General features: G+C 30.5%; 1 protein-coding gene across 7 annotated transcripts in view; it reads right to left on the minus strand.

The window, feature by feature from the left end:
- LOC132739958 (uncharacterized) overlaps nt 1-16,515 on the minus strand; it is a 56,606-nt gene that overhangs the window by 21,226 nt on the left and 18,865 nt on the right. Inside the window, exons 4-9 of one of the 7 annotated variants that reach the window (XM_060727806.1) lie at nt 7,470-7,514; nt 6,879-6,989; nt 6,487-6,559; nt 5,968-6,035; nt 4,757-4,781; nt 4,194-4,382 (exon numbers count right to left, since the gene is read on the minus strand). The exons of 2 other annotated variants lie outside the window; for them this stretch is intronic. In XM_060727806.1, the coding sequence (XP_060583789.1) occupies nt 4,316-4,382; nt 4,757-4,781; nt 5,968-6,035; nt 6,487-6,559; nt 6,879-6,989; nt 7,470-7,514 (389 nt within the window). In that variant the 3' untranslated portion in view covers nt 4,194-4,315. Of the gene's footprint in view, nt 1-4,193; nt 4,383-4,756; nt 4,782-5,967; nt 6,036-6,486; nt 6,560-6,878; nt 6,990-7,469; nt 7,515-16,515 lie in introns of those variants that run through there. 4 more of the 7 variants (XM_060727807.1, XM_060727810.1, XM_060727811.1 and 1 more) reach the window with 4 other exon arrangements.

The following is a 16,515-nucleotide window of genomic DNA, read 5'->3' on the forward strand; positions in this document are numbered from 1 at the left end:
TTATGCTAATCAAATAAATAGGTTGTGGCTTTCTGGAAATTTTCCCTTGATACCCATAATCTTTTTCTACGTTTTAAACAGTTTCTCGTCTTATTTTTTGACAAATGTTTCTTATTGATTGATTTTCGTGACATTCTGACAACATAGTTTTAACGGGAATATTTCATTAACATGTGACGTTCGAAATGTGATTGCAAATATATATATGGTTTAAATGAAGTAATTTTTACTGACAATGTCAAAGATACGGTTCATGACGTTTTGGCGTATTTTGAAATCTAAATGTGCCATATTGTTAAATATACGCAGCTTAACGCGCCGGATGTCAAAGCGAATTTACGCACTGCGCCGGGTGTGCGTTACCATGGTTATTTAATTCACTGTTACGGACACGCTATTTGCGTTATCAGATTAGATATACCATCAGTTTACAGGTATTGTTTTCCGATTAAGTGTGATATATAACAATAAGTGATAGATTGAAAATTCTTCAATTGACAGTCACAGTCGGGTTTATTTTTGATCATCCCTCGTAACACAGCATAATCACAAAACACCGTAGTCACATAAACTTTCCTTACATGTCCCTTATGTGTCACCATACAAATCACACATCATAAAACATTTTGACGTATAAACCACAGTTTCAGTCTTTTAACATATCTTTTTTTAAATTTTTATATTGTGTTGTAACTTAATACACAATATTTATATTTTTATGTAGTAAGATGTAATACACTTTATAATAATCGGCACTTAAGATTATTATAAAATGAACTACTAGTCTTCTATATAGTAAGATAAATAAGATAAAGCTGCTATTTTTATTTTACAATTAAAAAAAAATATCAGCTCGATCAAGATTCGAACTCGAGTCCTCTCATTCACTAGTCGACCGCACTTACCACTGTACCAATACACCAGTTATTACAGTACGTATTCGATTAGACAGTATACGAAAGATAATGTATGCATGTCTTATTTTATCTGATACCGTTTACTTGTAGCACAACGACGAAAACAACCCGTATAAAGTTTAATATTAGTTTCTAATTATTCAAGAAACAATTAAACTTTACCAAATATAACAAATTAATGTTTTGTAAACATTAACTTATTGTATTCAAACGAACAAAAAATACGCGTTACTTTCCGAACCTTGCAAGGATTTATATTGTCTAAGACACAACCTTACTTACAAAATTTGCAAATAAGGTATGTAAATATATAATCAAGTCGACTTTCTTTTTTTTTAATTCTATTCTCTTTTCTAAAGAGAAAAAGAATTAAAAGCGAGGGACACACAAAAAAACCCAACTCAAACACAATTGCAGAAACAAAAATGTACAAAAAAAAATACGACGTCAGCTGGATTCGATCTCTGTATGTTTGGGATGACAAGCAAACGCGCTAACCACTGCGCTGTCGGGGAATTGGTATGCGAAGATAGTAAATAGCAGTACAGTATATTAACACCTTTTGCAACGGGTTGAAGAAATAAGTTTTATACAATGTTATTTTTCTTTCATGTATCGTAAGTTACAAAGTATTTTGTATGTATAAAAGTTTTGAAAAGTCTATTTATCAAAAATTCTTGAACAAAAATTTACTTAAGAAAAGGTCTACTCAAAAATCTATAGAAATGCTAATTACAGAAAATGACTAAGTTTTCTTCAAAAATCTATATGCAAAAATAAAACAAAAGTTGTTACCTTTTATTAAAATATCCTATATAAAAATAATCCAAGTCAAGAACACAATATCACATAATTATTACATCCACTTTCACACTAACATATATAAACAAAACTAAATAAGAAAAACACACTTTCACTTGAAGAGAAAGTTTAAGAGTCCGTGGCACAAATCCTTTGACGATGAGAAGTGATCCTGCGTTGAGGCTAGCCTTCCCGGTACGTAATTATGGTACTCGACGTCTCGAGTTAGATTCCATGGAATAATTAAGTAAGGGCCCTATCAATAACGAAGGAGTTTGCACGCACGTGACAATGTTTACAATATACACAATTATGGACAGGGTATCCAAAAATCTGGTGACGTCAATAATCACATGGTTTTAAAAACCAATAGAATGACTAGAATCTCGGCGGGAAGAAGGTAACTAGGTCATATGTAAATGCCGCACGAGTAAAATCCAATTAAAATCCTTCTTTGCACAAATGAATTTATCTTACACTAGATAATCCAGTACACAGAATACTATTCACGTATGTAAGATCAAATGCATCAAACATTTGGAAAACAATAATAAATCATCTGTTGGTCAAGTCTTATCAACTGATCTCTTGTAGATGTTACAGTTGAAACACGTTGGGCGCCATTGTCGACGTAGCCCAGTCGGCAGTTATTTGTATTACAGGTGGGGTAATAGACAGACACAACAAATGCAAATCTGAAATATCCAAGATATTTATTAAACAATATATAAACACAATATAAATATATTACACAACTTTAACATGTAATGGTCAGATATGAAGTGCCATTAACAATTATAAGATAAGGTTGAATGAGTGATACAGGAATGTAATAACTACATGTACAATTTCAGGTAAGTATTGTAAATATTCCAGTTAAGTATTGTGAATATATCTCTCTGTTATCTATCAAAAACCTCTATATATTAACCAATAATGACATTCTGTAATAATTTAATAATTTAAGTAATAAGTCAGAGATTACTAACCTGAAATATCCAAGATATTTATTAAACAATATATAAACACAATATAAATATATTACACAACTTTAACATGTAATGGTCAGATATGAAGTGCAATGGAGCATCACAAAACATACCCGAACATAACATATCAAGTTTACGGGTGACAGGTTACTAACAATGACAGAGAAGAATAATAGAAATATAGAGAGAGATATAACGGTATAGGATCAGGGGTCAAATAATATATAACACATTAAGATACAGTTAATATACTTTATTTGAAATGTATAACAAAACATAAGGCAATGTACATTTTATATAAATTTCTATCCTGCGACATTGTCGCTGTCAAATTCATATGACTGAAAATCAATTAAACGGAATAAATGCTACTAATGTGGTTTAATACGAACAAAAAACATGTGTACATTATTTCAGGCCAATGTCAGAGGAATCTATTTGCGTTACAACATTTTCAAAAGCATATGAGAGATTTCAAAGTAACCAGATGTACAAGTTGTGATCCGTTCTTTGCCTTCAAATGTTCTGTGAATGTAATAGAATGTTTTGCATGATGGGACATTGGTATTTTATATGTTTTGATAGATATATTCACCCAAAATTATTTCCTGTCATTGATCTGGATAACTAATAGTTCCTTATAATTGCAATTTCCCTATGTAAAGCAGATTACCATATTCATAGTTATACGTGGCTCATCTAGACTTTTACCATGAAGGTAGAGATAAAGGCATACTCAGTAAAATAATTGGAATTACCGTCAAAGAGGGTCAGCACCTGTACCAACACCTGCTGTTGTGAGCATAAATAAAAGATGAAAGAATTAAATTTATTGAGTATGTTTATGAAAGTGCAAACAAATAATTCAGACCCTCCTTTAATGTAAAATATGCGTAAATAGACTAAGAACATGTAAAGTTTTTCAGATTTTTTTAACTTTTTATATTTGTTACAGAATAGCAACTAAAGTGCTATAAGATTGTTTGACAAAACATGCAGGAACCTTTTTGAAAAGTCAAATATAAAACGATATCATAGTTCTGTTATATCTTCAAAACATTAGAATGAGCCAAAAACCCTATAACCATTTGCATTCGAGATTACTAATGTCCTAAAAATTATGGAGGCTGATTTCTTCTATTTCGTGTCTTCGTGTCGTCGTCCCTCAAAACTCGAAGGCGAAGACACGAAAACAGGAAAATATGTTAACTAATTATGTCTTAGCCATCGACTTTTGAGTGCGCCGACACAAAAAAAAAGATATATTTTAAGCGAAATAAAAATCGTGTTGGCGGGTAGAAATCTTTGTATCGGCGCCCTATATTTGTCGTATTTTCGTGTCTTCGCCTCAAAATGCGGAAGTCGAAGACACGATAATTGGGCAATTTATCGATTCTTCGTGTTTTTGCATGTAAAAAGTCGAAGGCACAAAATGGCAGAAATCAACCACCATATAGAATAGGCATAAGAATGACATAACTCATAGTTGTTGAATTTAAAAATCTCATTTTCATACATCTAGATAATGTCATTAAATAATGTGTTCATGATGTTAACTTTCATTATGCTTTAAGTCAGCAGGAGTCATCTCAAAATGTATCCATATGTTCAGTTTACATCGGCATAAGTGTGGGGTATTTCTGATCCATGATCCATATCTTCATATTCTATTGGGCTGAAAGACAGGCATACATGTGAATTCATTGATTTACATAATGTAATTATATTGAATTAAATTACATTAAAGTGCACTTAATAATACGTTATACCTTAAGATGCCGGTGAAAGTTTTTTTTAGCCTTGTTGCACCATTCTTTTACTCATAGGACATCTTTTTTTCTGAATAAAATGAATCTAATAATCAATTTGTGTGTATTGAAACCTTTAATCTTTAATGACGCATTCACATTTTATTAGCAGTATGGTGCAGTCCTAAACTTTTATTTTGGTTTTTACCTTTCGAGTACATTATCATGTGTGAAAGGCTTTTTAAACACTATGTTCCTCTAAATTTGGAATAAATTTGCAATTTGTAGGCTTTCTAATTACCTTATTGGTGATTCACTGGAACTCACTGAAACAATTCATCAAATATATCAATATTACACAATATGTTTGCGGCATAAAACTATTTACGTCAATTAACAAAAATTACTTCTGATCTCAGTGCAGTCTCAGCATACTTATATCAATTTTATATTAGCATGTAAATAGAGAAATAAATTACTTTTTTGTCTAATATTATGGTCAATTAATGTATTGTTTCTGTTCAAATGCTTTGCAAGTAGGTACGAGGGCCTTCCGTAGAAATACAATCAACATTGCTATATTTTTAATAATTATACAGATATGTATATTCTTAATTTAATATTGATTATAATTTATATAACCCTTATCATGCCAACACCGACATATCCCGGATTTTATGTCCTTACCACAGCTGCCAACACCGAGATATCACGGATTTGTTAGTAATCAAATACACAACGGGGAATACACTAATCAGCACTGTCATACTGATAAGAAATAATAACTGCAGGAGAAATTATCTTAAATGTTTCTATAATCTAGGGTCAAGTTAAACATAAATAATCCAGGATGGTGCAAATGTTTTCAGTTTTATTCATTTGTAAAAAGTTCAGAAAAATGGCAGAAGTAGTTCTAGTTCTACTGACACTGATAATTATTTTGATCAGTCAGAAAATGAGCAGGAATATATTGAGGATTTAGTATATAATTTGCTTGATAATTTTGGTACATTTTTACATTTCTTATGATAATTGTAAGCAATTTATAAACTCAAACTCAATGAAATAAAATATTTTTATATCATTACGTAGATATTTTAATCTTCTTTTAAAAAATGTATAGGTTTAAATATCAAATAATAATAATAAGGTAGAACGAGAGGTTTAAATCACCTAACCCCAATTAACCTTAACCCAGCTGTTGTTTACATAAATTAATTCTGCACTGCAGGTAGTTAGCAGTGGTAGTTTACTCGGCATGATAAGGTATTTATATCAAAATTGCTTCTGTTTAAAAGATATAGTTCAGACAAAAGTTGTTTTTAATGTTAATATTTAAGGAGCATGTTTCAATTGGGCTTCTTTCAAAGTAAACCTATTTACACTGTCAAGTTGTCTATTGTAATAGTCATGGATTTTTTAAACATGACAGTTGTAGTTTTTATGCCATAAAATAGTTGCCTTGATATATGCCTTGTCTGATATATTCAGTTTTAAAAAGAAATGCAATACCATTTAGTGAGTCGTAGGTGATTCTTCCCTCCGTATTTGTTCTGTTTTGAAGTTGTTCATACGCATTCCTATAAGCATTTAATTAAAAAGAGCAAGCAGTGTTATAGTCAGTATATCAAATTGAATATATAAAATTGATAGTTCCTGGCATTATACGCACTAAATGTAGATTGCTTTTAATTGACAGCGCTTAAATGTAACTTTGAATGAATATCGTAATTATTACATAATTGTAGACATAATTTTACTTTGGAGCTGTCACATTAGTTCTCACTTTGAGATATATTTTTTAAAATTTACTCAGAAATAAACGAATCATTATTATTTATGCATTTATGTTTATAAAATGTTTCATCGTTTACCTTGTACATTCATACGAAACTAAAATAGTCGTTTGAATATGTTTACAATTAATATACTGCAACTGTCGATATAAAAGCTAACATTAACTTTGTCAAATACAAAATGTACAGGGGTTAAGAAAAGTCTTGAATTTCTTAATTATAAAGAATAACTTACGCTGGCAGGGCCACATTACTTATCTCTGTTTCTTGAAACTCAATTTGTTGAGGCTGATAATTCGTCCTGTCTCCTATATTTTATTTACATACATAAAAAATAAACTTTTATACACCTGATGAATGTAGGTGTATTCACAGTATAAAGTTTTGAAGACAAGCGACTTCTGATGAGCAATTTGAACTGTCATTTTGACGAATGAAACAGGTCTTACATTATGTTACTTTTTATAAGAGACATTCGTCATAGATTAAGACGATTAATACATAATTTATTTAGTTTCGAAAATATGAATCCTTGCTCAAACAAAATCAATTATTTACTACAAAATATCAACAAAGTTTTAACAAGTGAAATGTCAGTCATATATCACAATAAATCTAACGGACTACCTGTTCTTATAAAACGTTGATAACACTTTGTTAAAACCAGTCCTAAAAGAATACCAACAACTAATGCGGAAACCACAGCCCCCACTAAAGCAGCCGAAGAAACGCCAGTACCTGCAATGAAAGGATTCTCATCTTAAATATGAACGTAAACATATTTTCTATGCAACCTTATTTCACCTTTCAAAGCCAGACGTTTGAGCCAAAATTTTTTTTGATATCATTGCTTCTAGAATCAACGCTGTTAAAGGTTGCTAATACTTGCTTAACAAGTTGTATTAAATATCATTACTTAAAGACGTTATTGGTGACAATAGCTTGAAAATCCCGATTAATATTCATAGAATAATTCATTTACTATACATAAAGTTAAATAGTTAAAAGAAATAGTAATTCAAAATCGGTACTACTTCTAATTTCCTGTAAGTCTTGTATTAATTTTGTTTCACAACATCTTATCTTATATTTCTAAAACAAAAGAAAGACATAACTTTGTATTTAACATCGGTTGATACCAATACATCCTAGACTATCAACCTGACTTTTGTACACATTCAAACACTCAGAAACATAATATATGAACTAAAATTTTACCAATTTTAGAACTTGTGTTTCCATTGTCTTGCTTAGCTGTAATAGCTGTAATGAAAACAAACGAAGCGTAAAAAACACAACTAACATGCAGAAAAAAGATCTAAAATTCAACAAATAGGTTTGTGTGTACTGCTTTCCTAGTTATCATCAAAGATTTTAACAAGAGCGGCATTATGATCTTGTATCATTAAAACTATGCTAATATTGAAAAAATATTTTCTACAGGTTGTCTTTTTCATTGAAATATCATTTTTTAGTTGACAAAGTACTACCAATCAATGTCTATGTTAATCGATTTATTTTTTAAAAGAAACTTGTTAAGGAAAATATTGCCCGTTGGTCATAAATAACGCCCTGAATCAATGAACAGTTTTACATCCAAAAATCTTAAATTCGGGTAAGAAACTATCCATTTATTTTTGGGAAAATGTTTCTACGTCCCACAAGGTTTTTGACATTATTGGGACTGTTCAACTAAATCATGGTTACCAATTTTAAACTGTCTTTAATATCTAAATTATATCAACTGAAAAGAATGAAAAATAATATATGTACATAAATAGCTATACTATTTAGATCTAATATAGATCACTTACTGACATAAGTGTAGAATCTCGGATTGTTTTCAGATGTGTAAGATTTTCCATATGGATCTCCACTAACTCTAACGTAACATTCGAATGCCAAATTGTTATCCCTGTAAGCATCGACTGTTGTCACGTTGTATCTGATTGAAGCAACTCTAGTATATCCACAATGTTTGTCACTGGTTGCTGTGCCCTCATCAAAGGTACCTTGTGGCGGTTGATAGCCAATAAGTTCATCGCTAGGTGAAGTTTCAGAAGTTCTATGCCAGCGAATAATGGTTGTTGAAAAGCTTCCTATATTAGCAGTACATGTCAGTTCCAACTCATCTCCTACCTCAGTTGTGGCCATGTTTGATGGTGACGTTCCTTCTACTATAAAACCATTCTTCCTTGTTATTAATGATGTCACTTGGGGTTTTACTGGAATATTTACCAAAACCGATCTTCCAACATAAATGTTAATTTTAAAACAATAGAGAACTAGAGAAAATTAAATAAACTCATATTTATTATCAATATATTATTATTATTTATTAAAAGATGATTAGATCTATATATAAAGCCGTACTTATTCCAAATTTGTGTACGCGCTGCATTGTGAAAGATGACACGAAATTAATATATCAAATGATGATGTCTGTGTTATTCCTTTACAGATACATGTTACAATACGTGTGTTTAATTGAAACATTGCTTTAGACACTTCAGATAAAACAATGCTAAAATTTCAAATGCTTAAAAATTTTATTTACATTTCAAATTCTAATATTTTTAAGATGTCATGAGAAAAAACTAACAAAGTTTTTACCATTTACTCAATTCACAAAAGAGATAATACTTCTAATACTTCGAAAATCTATGTTAAACAAGTTAAAGGTCAATGGCCAACATATTCATGTACAAATTTTGATATTTGACCTTATAGTACAAAATTAAGAAAGATTATTTTCATAATGTACGCGTTAAATTACCAATTACCAGTAATTACCTTAGTATAACCCTTACTAAGTATGAAATCACACAGATGAAAGGGTTGTTAATTGTTATGCACGTGGTTTCTCAAAGCGGAAGTGACGTACATATATCCCTATGTAAACTATTGATACCTCATGAAAACGATATTTTGAAGTGTTTCTCTTTATATGGTTTACATTAACGTACATATTGTTGATGAACTTTATTAAACTTGCACTGATGATGACCCATTTGTAGTTTAATGTTATATGTTTTAACTACATCCACCGACAGAATTACCATTTCGCTCCGAAAACGATGGCAATCTCGACGTCCCTAGCTAGCCCTTGTGCGGAATAAATCTTCAATAAGGAAACACTAAATAGATTTTATATCCAACATACAATATCACTTTACTCCAACATTAATATATCTTTTAAAACAACAACAAAGCGATTGAAACCGATTCATCCGATATACTACATGTAGTTGTTTTATGTCACTGTGCAATGTTTTAGTCCTATGTTCGTCAGTCATCATGTACCCAGTTTTCATCTCATTAAACAGTTAGCCTTAAATGTTTTCAAAGTAAACTAAATTAAATTATTTTAGAGTCAAATCGATTCGAGAAAAACATAAAAGACCCTTCTTAAGATTTATGAAAATACAGCATGTGTATCATTTAAAAGTTAATGTCAGGTGAAAAAATATAAATAGCCGTAACCTCGCCTGGTGGGGGCAATGCTCGACTGTTTACTTTCTCTAAAAGCAAACACATAAATGGTTTAAACAAATATTTAAAAAGATATAGTAAAAAAATAATTTAGTTTTTTCCTTTCTTCAATTTTAATAAATAGGTCTAGTCACACTTGCTTTTTTTCAAATATGAATAATTTCCATAATTTTCAATGTTCAGTTTTACATGTGAAACTGTGCACATGGTTCATTTTACATAGCTTTTGATCAAAGGAAATCATAACAGTAGGTCACCTCATCAAAATTTAGGTCAGCTGAATTCAAACTTCAAATTTACATCTAAAACTGTGCACATGCTACAAATCTCATAGCTGTGCATCAAAGGACCAAACAGAATGTCAGTTTGACAAAATCTAGGCCAGCTGATATCAAATTTTAATTTTACATCTAAAACTGTGTCTAAATTTCATAGTTGTATATCAACGGACCAGAAAGAAGGTCACTTCATCAAAATATATGTCAGCTGATATTAAAATTCAATTTTACATCTAAAACTGTACACATGATCCAAAGTCAATAGCTGTACATCAAAGGACAAGAACGTATGTCACTTCGTGAAATGATCTGGGTCAGGTGATATCAAAGTTCACAAGTAAGTAACCTCGTACAATTCTAGGTCAGCTGATATCAAAGTTCAATTTTATATCTAAAACTGTGCAGAAGGTCAAACTTTTATAGCTGTACGTCAACGGGAAAAAGTAGGTCACCTCGTCAAATTATCAAGGTCAGCAGATATTAATCATAGTTCAAAAGTAGGTTTCTTCGTCAAAATCTGGGTCAGCTGATATCAAAGTAAGTTTAACTCTAAAACTGTGCGTACGGTCCAAATTTATATAGACACACTGAAGCTTTTATTAACTTGACCTGGGCGATCAAGGTCAAGTAAGTCAAAATGTCATCAAATTTTTTTAATATGTTTTTAAAGCTCATTCAAAGAATCCGTACGATCTTGTTCTCTGTCTCATTGTGGTTCACGCCTAAATTAATATTTGGAACACATTTTCCACGGTGCATATCCATATTAGTACCCTCTTTGCGAAATCTGCTGAAACGGTACCCTCTTTGAACATGCACAGGTCATTCTCTGCTAAAAACAAACCAGCGATGGATACCAATCCAGTAAAATTTTATTGTAATAAGGAAAGGAGGTATGATACGAAAAAACATGTATACCACGGTACACTAGAATGTTTTATTTATGTCATGTGCCCGATTTTCATGTACTGCAACTTCACAATAAGCTACAAAAAATCGACAAGTCTTGCCTCGCACATCACCTCGACATATTTTTCGGGCTGAAATGAACCTGTGGCTTGTTTATATATGCATCATACATATTTAATATGTTCATATACATATCATCTTCGGACAAATGGCAGTATATTGTCAAAAATAAATGTAAAATTCATAAAAACACCCTACTTTCGGTTTTGCAGCGGCACGGGCTACCTCTCTTCATTTAATTTTTTATATCACATGTACCCTCATTTTTTGAACACATAGGTACCCTCAAAGCACGACATATGATTTTATTTGCGTTAATCGTTAAGTATGAATATGTAATATTTCTTTCTTTTATGTAAATATTACTTATTTAGCGATTAACGTACACAAAAGCATATGCCGTGCTTTGATGGTACCTATATAGTGTTCCGTGGTATACATCTTTTCTACATGACATACCTCCTTTCCTTATTACAATGAAATTTTACTGGATTGGTATCCATCGCTGGTTTGTTTTTAGCAGAGAATGACCTGTGCATGTTCAAAGAGGGTACCGTTTCATCAGATTTCGCAAAGAGGGTACCGAAATGGATATGCACCGTGTTTTCATTCTAATACGAAGTTTTGCAAAAGTACTTTTCCTGGATTGGAACTCTTAGCGCGTACACAATTGTTTCATAAATAAGATCGTAAAATACATAAAATTTGACAGATTCCAGTATAATTCACAATATTTCAATAAATTACAGTCAAAATAATTACCTTTTTACGCAACTTTTTCATTCAAACAGAATAGATGAAATTAGACGCTGAGTCAATATCAACTCCCGATATGATCCTGTTTCACGAAATATTTTTCCCGAAATGAAATCATCAATTAGGATCCCTTACTTTCAAGTGAATTTTTGTTCTGCGACTACATAATTAAATTCCAATATCAAATATAACATGAATTTCGAAAGTGACAAATAGTGTGTGAAACATGCGACAGATATCGTGCAAAAGTGTATAGTAAATTGCAGTTGAAATTACGCAAACGCCGGGGATTTAATTAATACATACTATATATTATTATAGAGCTATGCATTATAAATTCCAAAGAGCTAGTTTCAACGCTGCTTTGCCTTTTTCATATTAAACGATATGTATGAATTAACCGTAAGCTGTGTTTTTAGTTTCAGCAACACCTCCTCGTGTGGAATTTTTATACGACGATTCACATCTATAAGCTCTAGCATCATCGCAAACTAAAATTTCAGTCACTTTCAAACACATTTTGTCAAGTTAGTTGTATTGATGAATTGTATTACAAAGTTACATTATCTTATGGTTATTCAATTTTCTTGTGCAACCCATCTCTTGATATGTATTGAAATATTTTTTATTTTTATCTAACCACCTATTCAAACAAAGTTTTATGAAATGAAATGAAAATGTTTCCAACCTGTCTCAAATATGGACAGGTTTCCATGCATTTTTAAAATCACATAATACATGTACTTACCATATGCTGAGAAAGTTGAATTCCTAACAGCTGATGTAATTGAACCTGTTGAACTTTTATAAGTCAATTCACATCTATAATATCTAACTAACTTCTCTATGTTCATAGACAATGTAAGATATGTGTTAGCAGGTGTTGCAGAATCCCATGATCCACCAGCATCATAAGCTTAACTAGCTGCTACAGCTGCAATATTATCTGTTAACGTAGGACTTTCATTTTTACCTAATTCCATTAATGCTAATCTCAACCAATCATTTGGTTCTGATCCAGAAAGTGTAGTTGATCTAAGTCTTCTTATCTGTATGAGGTAAATAGTATCAACATCTGTTTCAGTGACATCACATTTCATAGTTATTGTTCCTGTACTACCTAGTAAAACTTTATCCTGAGAAATAGTGAAATCTATGCCAGTAACTGCAAATATACAAATGATGACTTTTAATTATAAGACAATTTTTCAGCATAAATAATTTTGTTTCGTAGACGGTACATTTACCTCAGACTTTACTTGTACCGATTAATTAGAATTAGATAATTAATGATTGCAGGGACTGCAAGTCACTAATCGGGAATTACAAATAAAATAGTTTTTATTTGTTCAATTTATCTGTACTGAAGGAGACTCCACTGAGGGTTTTTCTGAAATGTTGGACTAGAAATAATTATTTTCGAGATTATTAATTCATTTGATTAAGATTTATACCAACAACAAATATGCAAAATTTCAGATCATTAGCTCTCTTCGTTTTTCCCGAACAATTATTCTACTTGTGAAATATTACCCAAAATTGAATAGCGTTGCAACGCTTTTCACTCAAATCGGACTGATACTAGTACAAACATACGGTTTTCAATATATGTTTATAGGTAAGTTTCATATTTACTTTTTCTTTATATTTATGTTTCAAGTGTCATCATCTACGTTTATTTATTTTTTAACTGTTAGTTTAATGAGTTTCAGTCTAAGAAATGACATATCTATAAGTGTATTCAGCTGTCCGACTATAGCTTTTACCGATAATCATATTCAAGCGCGGCAAAAAATTTAGTTCCTCGGTTTATGGAAATTTGCTGTAACAATTTTATTAATATATGATCACATTAGCACATCACCTTCGTGTTCAGAAAACGCTTGCTTGTCATCTTTATGTCATATTGTCATTGTAAGCCCTATGATTATTGATTAATAATCATAGGGTGTGTCCTAATGAATATGTTATATGAGAAAATGGTACTTAAGCCCTCAGTCTCAGTTTGACCAACATAAGGTTTCAAAATCCAGCGACACATTGTGTAATACATAAAAAATAAATTGATTTAAAAAGTACAGGATTTCATGTAGTTAGTACTACTTACCAAATAAAAGAATCATTTATATATCAATTGATGGTCATTTTATTATGTTATACCATAGATCTGTTTGAAATACAATTGTTTCAAACGAAATCACCAATGAAACAATAGAAATCACTGATATTATAAGATTATACATCGTTGAGTAAAATACTGAATTATATTTGGCGAACAGACAGTTGTCAAACCTATATTTGACGAGGTGCTAGATAGTCCTATAAAGTCAAAAGATTTAAGAAATGTAAAAGATCAAAATATTTGTCATTTAAAATAACAATGACAAACTAGCAATTTGCCTAAATCCCCAATAACTATTTCAATGTTTTACTCGCATATTTTTATCTCAACATTTTAAACAATCAATCGTACGTATCTTCAGTTCATTAAATCAAAACAGGTCTGTACTTCAGGGACAATTAAAAAAATAACCCGGGTTTCAATTCACATATTTTAAGTGAAATACCATGATTATAACATGTATATCAATAATTATTACTTTGTAAATCATTGTAAAACAAATAAGAAATAATAAGTAAAGAAATCATACCTAAGTTTTGTAAAATTATTACAATGATACTGGAATACTTTAAGCACTTCATTATGAATATTTACTTCCTGTTTGACTAAAAAAAACGTATTCAAATGTATATCCTTCAACAGTGTGCAGTGTAGATATACGTTAAACGAAATAAAATAGAACCATAAATAGTATATAGTTAATAAGAAGCATAGGTCGTTTAGGGTCTATCTGATTACATGAAATCATTCAGTTACTACCTGTCGATTCACAAAGTTTTGTCATGGACCCGTGCTCACAAAGAATTTAACAGGATAATTATCCAATTGGTCAAAATTGTGTTTTCGTGACATTAGACAACTAACAACGAAAAAAAGTTAATGCGATACCCTTGGATCTTTTAAAGATCATGTATGTTGTAATTGAGAATGAATACCACACTTAATAATATTTATGTATATAATTATGCATATAAAACAATTTTCAAATATCAAAGAATTTGTAAAATATGTACTGCACATATTTGTACATATTATATGTAATCATTAAAATATATGCATTCATTTCTTATTGAAAAATTTGACCTAGACTTGATAGAAAATAATGTTCATTACTTCCCTTTATTTGCATGAAATGTTAAATTCGGTAATGTCTTTATAAATAATGGTTTTTGGAACTTACAAAATTGATAATTCGTAATTTGAGCATTATATTTATGATACAAAACCATAAAAAATGTGTTACAGGATCTTTAATGTTTAGAACATTGGTAATTATGTATAAAATTAAAGTATAGTTAATAGAACGTGCAAGAAAAAGAATCACATTTTGGTTCACTATCAGTTTTAACTATTTAAAACAGAATGAATAGAAATCAAATTTGAAAACTGCCAATGCAAATATTCAGTTGTAGACTATGAAAGAATTCTCTACCAAACCTGACAAATAAAACACATTATAATTCTACACAAATGATCCTTATTTTTTCCAAACAAATCAAATTGAAGTGCTATCGGTAATAAGGCAAATATAGATTGTTTAATGAAAAAATGATGTGATACGCTTACAACAATAACTTCACACACAAGTAGACAATTTGCTGTAATTCTGGAATATCATATGATAAAATATACCGCTGATATGAGTGTTATGCTTAAATACATATGTATGAAAATTACCTTTAAAGATAAATAAAGTAAAATAAAATGAAAAAACACATGTAATATGCCTGGCTAGTATGTATGTTCCAAATAAATTGTTTGCAGGTACAAATGTCATTGAAAATGCTATACAGTGCATCCGACCATCATTAGTATCAGTGTTTCCTGATGCATCTATTTAAATACGTTTTAATTTTCTTGCTTTTAAATACGTTAAACCAAGCGTTGAAATCTAATAAATTTTGACTCCCATGTGTTTGAAATAATATCTTAATTAACCTGATTCAGTAACATGAAACCGAAATTGAAACATAAACAATTATGAATGTAGAGCGTGTTCGGGCCTTATATGTTATCGTGTCTATTCGGACGGTGTCTCTTATTTCCTGTTTAACATCGTGAAATATAAACTTTCCAGCCAAAAGCGGGTAGTTTGCAACGAGCCAATAAATGTATTCTATTCTGACATATTTTTACTAACATAGCGCATCACTGAACATTGAGCAGGTAAGATTTACATGATTATGACATTCTAGTTCGTTTTATTTGTAAGGAAAATATACTTTTTAGAAAGCCTTTTAAGATAAACAGTTTTCCCCACCGACCATTTTAGGACCATGATGGTCACTTGGTAGCTTAAATAAAGCGTTTGCATGTCTTCATTATTTACAAACGTCGTGTCTGATACATGGCAAATGAAGATTTAAATATTCAGGTATATTCAAAAACATTAATAAATCAGAATTGAAATGCGCGAATCGATCAGTTATTATTGAATGAATGAATGAATACATGAATACATGAATGAATGAATACATGAATGAATGAACAGAGAAATAGTATACATGTAAATCAATTGTTTGAATAAAAGAAAATATAATTTATAGGTAGAAATAAAATAATGAATAAAAAATGAATCAATAAGTAGATTAATAAATAAATATTGAATATTTAATTGAATATGATGTGCTTGCTACATTGCATTTTA

Source organism: Ruditapes philippinarum, unplaced genomic scaffold, assembly GCF_026571515.1.
Source record: "Ruditapes philippinarum isolate M1 unplaced genomic scaffold, ASM2657151v2 ctg4842_1_1_1_1, whole genome shotgun sequence".
NCBI classification, from domain to species: domain Eukaryota; kingdom Metazoa; phylum Mollusca; class Bivalvia; order Venerida; family Veneridae; genus Ruditapes; species Ruditapes philippinarum.